Raw genomic sequence first — 11369 nt, 5'->3', positions numbered from 1 at the left:
TAAAGTTGATTTAAACATATAAAGTACAGCAGTGTCTTATTGTACAGATCACAGTGACATAAAGAGACACAGGGATTATATACCATGATCTGTTCTAACATTAGAACATTCAAACCATGGTAATAATAATCAGCCATGAGAAATAACTTCCTGGTCTCAGTAATCAAAGGTCTCTTGTGTTACACCTAACTCAGATTTCCATCCACCTTTATGTGAAATAAACATGTGAGGTTTTCACAGGAGAGAAAGCTCAGCAGCTCTTCATCCTGACTCCTCTTCAGACTAACGCTGTGAAACTAAAGATGTCTTCGTCTTTGTGTCTTTTCTCCTGGTTTCTTTGAGAGGAGCAAAGACGTGAATGAGGGATGGCACATTAAGTGTTCATTTGAACTGATTCATCTCTATATCCCTGATTCCTGTTATAGTGGACTTGTTTATCGTATTATTCTCAGATATAGAAGCTTGTTTTCATAACTGGATCATGGTGATCTAGGAAGAACAGGCTGGTCACTGTTACAGCCTTCCATCAGCCACACCAGTGAGCTCCATGAAGCCTATTACTTGTTTTGTTTGTTTTGTGTTTTTGCAACTCAAGATATATGAGTTATGATCATCTGACGTTAAGTTGCAATCTCAAGAAAAAGAAAGTGTCTGCATCAGGATATTCCCCACCCCAACATCTCCCAGACGGCTTCCTGACTGTCCGATGGACCGGGACGGCACCCAGAGCGCTGTGGGCCTCCGACCATATTATCTGCACAGGGAGATCTCACATGTTATACTGGGAGCTGTTTACATCCCCCCTCTGCCAACCCGACTACGGCGCCCAACGTTCTCAACGCTGCCACAGCCAGACTCCAGACGGACCACCATTTTCTACAGAGCTTATTCTGTCTCCTGTACATACTGGTATTATCATTATTTTCATTGTATTGTATTCATATCTTATTAATTACTTTCTTCTGTTAATATTATTTGATATTCTTACTTATTGTGTATAGGAGCAACTGTAATGACTGATAAATGAAGTATTTCTGATTCTGAAGAAATCAACTTAGAATTATTTTATTATTACAGGAAGTAACCTGAGTTCATAAAATGTGTGTGTGCATGTCTACACAGGGCTTCCATACCTTAGGCTATAAGATAAAGAATCTTACATATTCATTTCCTGCAACAAATAAAGCAGTAATAAACTAATGCATGAAGGTAATAATGGAGTATAATTTTAATAAGTCAGTAATAAACTAATGCATGAAGGTAATAATGGAGTATAATTTGAATAAGGCAGTCATAAACTAATGCATGAAGGTAATAATGGAGTATAATTTTAATAAAGCAGTAATAAACTAATGCATGAAGGTAATAATGGAGTATAATTTTAATAAAGCAGTAATAAATTAATGCATGAAGGTAATAATGGAGTATAATTTTAATAAAGCAGTAATAAACTAATGCATGAAGGTAATAATAATGGAGTATAATTTTAATAAAGCAGTAATAAACTAATGTATGAAGGTAATGATGGAGTATAATTTGAATAAGGCAGTAATAAACTAATGCATGAAGGTAATAATGGAGTATAATTTTAATAAAGCAGTAATAAACTAATGCATGAAGGTAATAATGGAGTATAATTTGAATAAGGCAGTAATAAACTAATGCATGAAGGTAATAATGGAGTATAATTTTAATAAAGCAGTAATAAACTAATGCATGAAGGTAATAATAATGGAGTATAATTTTAATAAAGCAGTAATAAACTAATGTATGAAGGTAATAATAATGGAGTATAATTTTATTGAGAAAAAGATACTGAATGAAAATCTGACAGAAGTGTTGAGAGAACAATCACAGGTCAAACTTTGCAAAATGAAACCTGATCATAACATTTGTAGGTTTTTAATTAAAGAGGCTTCCTGTGCAAGGAGGAGAAAGTGATCAGTGTTTCTGCAGAGGAAACTTTATCATGTTGCACTAAAGCACATGCACGGACTGTGGCACGGTGGCACCGCGTAGCTGCGACTGCACATGACCCACCCGGGCTGCCGTAGTCATGCAGGCTTTGGCACTCCTCCTCAATGAACGTTGGAAAGATGGCGACGGCATACGCATCAGCGAGAGTCCACAGGGCCGGCGGGTAGAAAGTGGTCCACAGAGTCCTCCTGACGCATGTGGTGCAGAGACTGAACGGTGCACAGTGAGTCTGGTACCCCTCAGACATGCTTTAGTCCATGCACGGATAGGAACCAGAAGCCCCGGCTCTGCTATGGAGCCTCCAGACCGGAACAAGCCCAGCAGCAGGTATGTGGATTTGTTGAACAGACTCTACACCATCAGGACCTCGCACTTTCCAAATAGGGAGCTGAACGTGACACTGCAGTCGGGTCTTTGGCCGCGCATGCGCATCTATCAGTTACCGACTTCCTGTCAAAGAGTGGTGCGCGTGCAGTTTCTGCATTTGCAACCCTGGAGTTGCAAACTTTTTGAAGCAACCTTTTCAGGCGGATTGAGCTGCAGATCCTTCCTCCTGCTCTGATTCTTTGTTGCTAGGGAGACAGGCAGAATGCTCGCCCAATGATAAGGTAACATCTCATGTTTATCACCCGCTGTCTGTGCAACATGTCAGGGAACAAGCTAGCTAACATCCACTGCTAGCTGTTGATGTCACTTTATTGTTCACCAGAGAGTTCACTAACTCACAGCAACCGGTCTGAGGCTGGACAGGGTCTGCAGTTAGTCCTCATCAGGTGGACTGGGTGTTATAGCATGGTGTGTTTCAGGATGCCAGACCATGCATTCATCAGGACTCTGCTGGCTCCAGTTAGCATGTTGCTCCACTGTTGTTAATCCTCCGGTAGGTCTTGTTGTTGTCTCTCTCTGCTGAATCATTATACAGGCAGGTTTGGTGTGCTTTCCTTTCATGCATGTTGTTCCTGTTCAGACTGATGCATGTGGAGGTCTGAGGCTTCAGGGTGAATCTGTGCAGCAACAAATGGTTCTGTTTCTCTCTGGGGATGCACCGATGGAGACAAACAGGGCAGACAAACAGGGCCGATGCTTATGATGATTGAGGTTGCATGTTTTATATTGTTGTGGTTATGAAGGAATTCATCCTCACTATAACACAAATAATGAACATTATCAAAGTTAACCAAGCACAGATTTAAAGCCCTTTACCTGCATTACAATCAGAAACTCATTAAGAAGCATCTCTCAGTTTTTACACAGTCATGGAAAATAAACTTATTAAACAACCCAAGAGCAAAACTCCTGATATGATGCATTTAAAACAGAAATATTAGAAAGACATATTTAAAATAAGAACAGATGGATAAACTGTAACATTATGAGAGCTGTGTTATTTATTGTATGTTGCACCACTAACCCATTATGTATACTATATAATATATGTATACTGTGGTGTTACTCACATGCTCAGCTTTTTAAAATTTAAATTAATTAATACATTTAAGTGGAAAAAGGAATAGGACTAGATAGGTGTTACACTTCATCCTACACATCTTTACAGTGATTATGTTGTGATAACAAATTGCTTTGCATGCCTATAATAAAAAATAATCTTAATTACTTTTAATTTGTATTTCAAGGTGTTTAAAATAAATGTTATAAATAAGAAAAGGAGCAAATACGGAAATATTAAATATAAATAGTAGATAATTGCAAACATAACATGCTATCATTCAGCTTTTGTGTTTTTCTTAATGCAAATTAAATATTAAGTTGGGCTAAAACATGATGCCACCATTAAAGAGGTGCAGTGCCCCACAGCAGGCGTGTATTTCCCTCTGCATCCATAGATGGTGTAAATAAAGGACGCAGAGCCTTATTGGTAATGCTGAACTCAACCAGACTTAGTGTAAGGAAAGAGGCGGGCTTTGAGCCTCCTCGCCAACAGCTACAGGGCGCCCGCCTGTCAATCAAGTCAGTCATGTCCTTATTTGGGCAAAACAGGTAATCTTAATATCTTCTGAACCGTCAAGTTAGAAATAAATTCAGTGTGTGCCGATGAAGAGATGAGCGACGTAGACTGAAGCCGTGTTTCTGAACCAGGCTGTAAACATGTTTATTTAAAGTCTCTTTGAATGGGTGTGTATGTGGTTTCCTGTGTCTCTGCAGCCAGCCTCTAGTGGACGCACGAGGAACTGCAGTTTATAACACTTCCACACAGGCTTCATATTTAGAGACAGGAGGATGCTGCTTGTTGCCATCAGTGCATCCATCAACAGTTCAGTACTGATGCTCGGCTGGTGATCCATGAATGATTCCAGTCAGCAGCTGATCAAAGTCTTACAGTCGTCACAGTCTGACAAACACTAGGATGAAACTCTGTTAATGTAAAAGATGGTGTTGGGTTTGATTCCAGTTGTTTATGACTGAAGAGAACTCATCTCTTGCAGAGTTAGCCTGATATGTTTGTGGATTCAACGTTAGGCTTCTTGCAGAAATACGATGACGTACTCTTACTCTGCAGTGTTCCTGTAATCTGAAGTCTCTTCCAGGCAACAGGAACAAGAACTGTTCTCTAATTTACAGAGATAAACCTTTCCTTCTATCATGTAGTTTTTCAGTAATCTGATCTGAAAGTCAGAAAACAATAACAAGCTTTCCTTTAAATGTTGATGTCAGATAAAAACATCTGTAGTAGTTTCAGAAACAGACACAGCTGGATTTAGTTGTTTCTTCACTAGTTGTATAAATACTCTTTTTACTATGTTTGAGAAGAAGAATATTCATTTCTTTATTTAATGTTGAATGATTCATTAAACTGGATGTTGACTCAGATTGCACGGTGACGTTGTGATATGATTCTGCAGTGTTTTGGGGGAATGCACACACAGACTCTCCTGAGATGTTTGTCCTCATGAACACATTTCTAATCTGAAGAGTTCGCCCCTGACCGCGGACAGACAGACCCTCAGGAATCTGCTGTTATGTCTTCCACCTCTCCTCCCTCTGTGCTCTGCACACGCAGGCGTGCGTCTGCGGAGCGAGGCGCTCACAGGGCATTCATCACGTTGGATCAGCTTTGTCATCGGATATAATCCTGGTTTTGAGCAAAGAGCTTGTTTCTGTGTCAGTAATGATCGAGTGCCAGCCAGTTGTTATTCCCCTTCACTCTGAGGCCTGTCAGTCCGAGGCGGACTCACAAACAGCCCGGGTGATTGTGCAACACCCGGCCTGTTACAGTAACTGCTTTACGGAGTCGCTGCACAAAGGAAAACACTGAGTCATTAACCTCCTATTCCTGGGAGCATGTCCGGCTCATGACTTGATTGCAGTGGATATATTCATAATCATATAATCATATGTTGTTGTTTTCAGTTTCATTCTGATGTCAGTGAGCTCGCAGGGTTTGGGTTGAAGTTCAGGAAGCTCCAGAGAGCTGAACAAAGACCTGTGCAGGATTCTCCAAGAGTATAACATGCATCTCCAGAAAGACTGCGTATGGTTTATATAGATCTTTGAAATGACAGCGTTAGAAATAAATTCCCCCCGATCGAGAAATGATCTATCCAGACTCCACTCGTGTTTTGAACCAGGCTGTAAACATGTTTATTTAAAGTCTCTTTGAATGGGTGTGTATGTGGTTTCCTGTGTTTCTGCAGCCAGCCTCTAGTGGACACTCGATGAACTGCAGTTTTTAACACTTCCACACAGGCTTCATATATTTTGAGACCGGAGGTTTCCGCTTGGTTCAGAATGAATCAGATTCAAACCTCGGGGTGAAACAGCCGACCTTACAACATGCCTCCCTCTGTAAAAACAAGATAACACACATCCTGATATCTTATCTAAAGTTTGCAGAGTTCTGTTGAAGTTTTAAAAATGTTTGTATCTTTGTTGTTGTTGCTTCACATGAACTGAACTCTGATGAACAGCTGGTTTAAAGGAGGACTCTGGATATCTCTCAGAGCCCGGTAGAGAAGAGTTTTCCTATGCTGGGGTCCCTGAACACTTACCAACACATCTGGGAAACTATCAGCAGCAGTGAATCAGATTTTACTAGAAAACAAAGTTACAAACATTCCCTTTTATTACACGAGTGTGTTCTCACACTGAATGTGAGAGGAGATCAAACCGACCCGGAGAAAGAACCAGATTTTGGATTGCTCTGTGATTGAGGGTCGTCTCTGCGTGTACAGAGGTCCTTTGTCAATAACGCCGTGTCCTTTAATTCAATCTGAAGACGTTGTGGCTGGAAAGCATTCCAGAGATTTTAGGATGTGGTGGAGTGGCTCAGTAGATAGCAGCCCGGCCTCAGAGCAGGGGAGAACTCATTAATGCCTGCGTCTGTCAGGAACACAGGCTGGAACACAGACGGACCATCCGGGGCCGCTTCCTCTCTGCATCCTGTCTCTGCCCACACCTGCCTCAGAGAACGCCACATTCTGTCGCTCTCATCTGTTGCTTCAAACAAAAGGATCTCTGTCGCCATGAACAGTAGCATTTGATGTTGCTAATATGCTGCAGGATCAGATCATGTAAAATATAGATGATGCAGAGAGGAGGAGGGTGGATCTGTCTGCAGAATACTCTCACTTATGTTCTGTCTGCAGAATACTCTCACTGATGTTCTGTCTGCAGAATAATCTCACTGATGTTCTGTCTGCAGAATACTCTCACTGATGCTCTGTCTGCAGAATAATCTCACTGATGTTCTGTCTGCAGAATACTCTCACTGATGCTCTGTCTGCAGAATAATCTCACTGATGTTCTGTCTGCAGAATACTCTCACTTATGTTCTGTCTGCAGAATACTCTCACTGATGTTCTGTCTGCAGAATAATCTCACTGATGTTCTGTCTGCAGAATACTCTCACTGATGTTCTGTCTGCAGAATACTCTCACTGATGTTCTGTCTGCAGAATAATCTCACTGATGTTCTGTCTGCAGAATAATCTCACTGATGTTCTGTCTGCAGAATACTCTCACTGATGTTCTGTCTGCAGAATACTCTCACTGATGCTCTGTCTGCAGAATAATCTCACTGATGTTCTGTCTGCAGAATACTCTCACTGATGCTCTGTCTGCAGAATAATCTCACTGATGTTCTGTCTGCAGAATACTCTCACTTATGTTCTGTCTGCAGAATACTCTCACTGATGTTCTGTCTGCAGATGTTCTGTCTGCAGAATACTCTCACTGATGTTCTGTCTGCAGATGTTCTGTCTGCAGAATACTCTCACTGATGTTCTGTCTGCAGAATACTCTCACTGATGTTCTGTCTGCAGATGTTCTGTCTGCAGAATAATCTCACTGATGTTCTGTCTGCAGAATACTCTCACTGATCTGTCTGCAGAATACTCTCACTGATGTTCTGTCTGCAGAATACTCTCACTGATGTTCTGTCTGCAGAATACTCTCACTGATGTTCTGTCTGCAGAATAATCTCACAGATGTTCTGTCTGCAGAATACTCTCACTGATCTGTCTGCAGAATACTCTCACTGATGTTCTGTCTGCAGAATACTCTCACTGATGTTCTGTCTGCAGAAGATTTTCTCAGATGTTCTGTCTGCAGAATACTCTCACTGATGTTCTGTCTGCAGAATACTCTCACTGATGTTCTGTCTGCAGATGTTCTGTCTGCAGAATACTCTCACTGATGTTCTGTCTGCAGAATAATCTCACTGATGTTCTGCTACAGTGTAAGATATTTAAATGTAAGTGTAAACGCACCGAGGTCAGGCTCATGACAACAAACCAGATTGAGTTTCAGAGTCGCAGCAGACGCTGTCTCCTCTGTGTTTATGATGAAGTCACATAAGGTGAAAAACATGTAATTACAGCGTTTACCTCACGCTGCAGCCAGCAGTCTGTGAGCTTTACAATCAGAAACATTCAGATCATGTGAATCGTTTGGTTTATGAGCTTCCTCTGGCAGAAGACTCTGTTTCCTCCTCACTGAGAGAGTTTAAGAGTTTGGATCCAACATGAAGCACAGCAGTTTGAATCTAACATGAAGCACAGCAGTTTGAATCTAACATAAAGCACAGCAGTTTGAATCCTACATGAAGCACAGCAGTTTGAATCCTACATGAAGCACAGCAGTTTGAATCTAACATGAAGCGCAGCAGTTTGAATCTAACATAAAGCACAGCAGTTTGAATCTAACATAAAGCACAGCAGTTTGAATCCTACATGAAGCACAGCAGTTTGAATCTAACGTGAAGCGCAGCAGTTTGAATCTAACATAAAGCACAGCAGTTTAAATCTAACATGAAGCACAGCAGTTTGAATCTAACATAAAGCGCAGCAGTTTGAATCCAACATGAAGCACAGCAGTTTGAATCTAACATGAAGCACAGCAGTTTGAATCTAACATGAAGCGCAGCAGTTTGAATCTAACATGAAGCACAGCAGTTTGAATCTAACATGAAGCGCAGCAGTTTGAATCCAACATGAAGCACAGCAGTTTGAATCTAACATGAAGCGCAGCAGTTTGAATCCAACATGAAGCATAGCAGTTTGAATCTAACATGAAGCACAGCAGTTTGAATCTAACATGAAGCACAGCAGTTTGAATCTAACATAAAGCACAGCAGTTTGAATCTAACATGAAGCACAGCAGTTTTAATCTAACATGAATCACAGCAGTTTGAATTCAACATGAAGCACAGCAGTTTGAATCTAACATGAAGCACAGCAGTTTGAATCTAACATGAAGCGCAGCAGTTTGAATCCAACATGAAGCACAGCAGTTTGAATCTAACATGAAGCACAGCAGTTTGAATCTAACATAAAGCACAGCAGTTTGAATCTAACATAAAGCACAGCAGTTTGAATCCAACATGAAGCACAGCAGTTTGAATCTAACATAAAGCACAGCAGTTTGAATCTAACATAAAGCACAGCAGTTTGAATCTAACATAAAGCACAGCGGTTTGAATCTAACATGAAGCACAGCAGTTTGAATCCAACATCAAGCGCAGCAGTTTGAATCTAACATGAAGCACAGCAGTTTGAATCCAACATGAAGCACAGCAGTTTTAATCTAACATGAAGCCCAGCAGTTTGAATTAACATGAAGCGCATCAGTTTGAATCTAACATGAAGTACAGCAGTTTGAATCCAACATGAAGCACAGCAGTTTGAATCCAACATGAATCACAGCAGTTTGAATCTAACATGAAGCACAGCAGTTTGAATCCAACATGAATCACAGCAGTTTGAATTCAGTCGTTCTGATGGAAAAGAAGTTTCTGTTTCTTCCTCACTAAGAGAGTTTAAGAGTTTGAATCCAACATGAAGCGCAGCAGTTTGAATTCAACATGAAGCACAGCAGTTTGAATCCAACATGAAGCACAGCAGTGTTTCAGTCGTTCTGATGGTAAAGAAGTGTCTGTTTCTTCCTCACTAAGAGAGTTTAAGAGTTTGAATCCAACATCTCTGTTTGAATTTAGGATGGTGTCTTGCAGAAACAAACTCCTCTGCTGTGCAGTTTGCAGTTTGCAGTTAGCAGTTAGCAGTTAGCAGTTTGCAGTTAGCAGTTAGCAGTTTGCAGTTAGCAGTTTTCAGAGTCGTGTGTAGGAGAGGTTGGGAGGTCCGCTCTTGGCGTTGTCACTCTGTTCCAGGGAAGGGTGGGGTCAAGTATGTTGTGTTCATTGTTCCTGGACTCTGTCAGGCTGTGGAGCAGATTCTGAACGCTGCATCAGCTCTGCCTGTTCACCGGGGAATGACAGCATGATGGAGGTGCATACTTTTGCGTGCATGAGCTGCGCTAACATTCAGATCTGGGAACATGTGCACAAACAGATCTCATATTCTTGTTGTCTCATCAGTTTAGTCTGAAATTAGCAGCCTGCAGACGCATCCTTTTTTTACAGAGGGGGGTAATCAAAGGCTCGATTTAGCATACCGAGCATTAGTTCTGCCAGCATGACCCAGCTAAGGGAGAGTGTGCTCTTCCAAACCTTTCTCCTCCTCTTCCTCTCTCTGAAAATCCCCTTTAGTTTCGGCATTGTGAGCAAGTGTGCTCACCAACCAGCTGTGTGCTATTCAGCCGTGGGCCTCACGGGCCACGTGTCACAACCATACAATAGCTTCCCCCCTTCCTGGTACAATGGTGTGGATGGTCGGTGTCAAAGGTCAGCCCCCCCCTGACTCTGCAGCCCTTGGTATCACTGCTTCAGTCACTATACAGAAAAGACTCTAGTGCTGTTTATTATGCACTCGGTGTCTCCGCCTCGGGCTTCAGCATTCCTCCGGCCTTTATTGGAGGCCCAATGGGCCGTCAGATGAGCCATTGAGACCAGCCAGACACCATCTGCAGTGATAATTCAGCAGGGACAGCCAGGCAGGGACAGCTTGAGGACCAGGCTCTGGTGATCTGCAGGGCATGCAGGCCAGTCTCTGTGCAGCCTGCTCCTCAGAGGTTTTGGGAAAAGGCAAAGAATTCAGGAGAGGAATGTGTGCAGCCTCTGCTGCAGCACAATCTGTGCCTGAAGTGTCTCATGGCAACCAAACAAACAACCGGCCGTGATGGCGTCATTAGTTCCGCTGTCATTCCTCAGTGATGAAGTAATCTGTTAGAGAAGTGTCTTTTTTAAAACCTCCTTCCTTCTCACATGAACTATTTCTGTCCTCAGACTCTGAGGCTCGGACTCCTCCCACCACGCAGGTTTTAATCTAAACGTGTGAAGAATCTGATCTTGTGTTTGATCCACATGGTGGGACGTTTCCTCCTACAGTAGAGACCGGTCTTCATCTCTGCATTGCATGCTCATCCCTCTGTCTTTTGTTGTCGTGCCATAAGCCGTACTGTAACTTGCAGGATTGCTCTCTGTCCTCTCGTGCTTGCATACTGAAAAGATCACTGTGGTGCTCTGCTCCTGCAGAACAAGTCCCCTCACAGTCTCCCATCGGACACCAATAAAGGCTCCAGTGTTCTTTCAGGCCCGAGTTATTCTGTGATTTCACGTCTGTTGTGGTCGAGAGGATTCTTCTACTCACGTTAGTCCTGCAGGATTTTAAAGTCCTGGATCTCTGCATCTGAAGTTTCAGGATTTGCAGCAGGTGTCTGTTAGCCTCACATGTAGTTCACAGCTGCTCCTGGGGGACTGTGTGTGTGTGTGTGTGTGTGTGTGTGTGTGTGTGTGTGTGTGTGTGTGTGTGTGTGTGTGTGTGTGTGTGTGTGTGTGTGTGCGTGTGCGTGTGCTCGTGTGTGTGTGTGTGTGCGTGTGCTTGTGTGTGTGTGTAGAGACAGACTCTGCAGAGGGGGCAGATGGGCTGTAGAGGTCTGGACTCTGTGGATCCTTGCAAAGCTTAAGGGAGTGATTTCCTTATTATCCCCCCCTCCCCGAACACTCACACGCGTCTCCCTGGAAGTGTGTGTGTGTGTGTGTGT

General features: G+C 42.4%; 1 protein-coding gene across 4 annotated transcripts in view; it reads left to right on the top strand.

The window, feature by feature from the left end:
- Positions 1-2036: 2036 nt before the first annotated feature.
- The window catches only part of map3k4 (mitogen-activated protein kinase kinase kinase 4), a 34245-nt gene continuing 24912 nt past the window's right edge, over positions 2037-11369 (top strand). Inside the window, exon 1 of one of the 4 annotated variants that reach the window (XM_034681983.1) lies at positions 2037-2304. In XM_034681983.1, the coding sequence (XP_034537874.1) occupies positions 2057-2304 (248 nt within the window). In that variant the 5' untranslated portion in view covers positions 2037-2056. Of the gene's footprint in view, positions 2305-2420; positions 2586-11369 lie in introns of those variants that run through there. The other 3 variants (XM_034681982.1, XM_034681985.1, XM_034681984.1) reach the window with 3 other exon arrangements.

Source organism: Notolabrus celidotus, chromosome 4 (assembly GCF_009762535.1).
Source record: "Notolabrus celidotus isolate fNotCel1 chromosome 4, fNotCel1.pri, whole genome shotgun sequence".
Classification (NCBI taxonomy): Eukaryota; Metazoa; Chordata; class Actinopteri; order Labriformes; family Labridae; genus Notolabrus; species Notolabrus celidotus.
The sequence above is the reverse complement of the archived record's forward strand: the minus strand, read 5'-3'. Positions and strand labels throughout refer to the sequence as shown.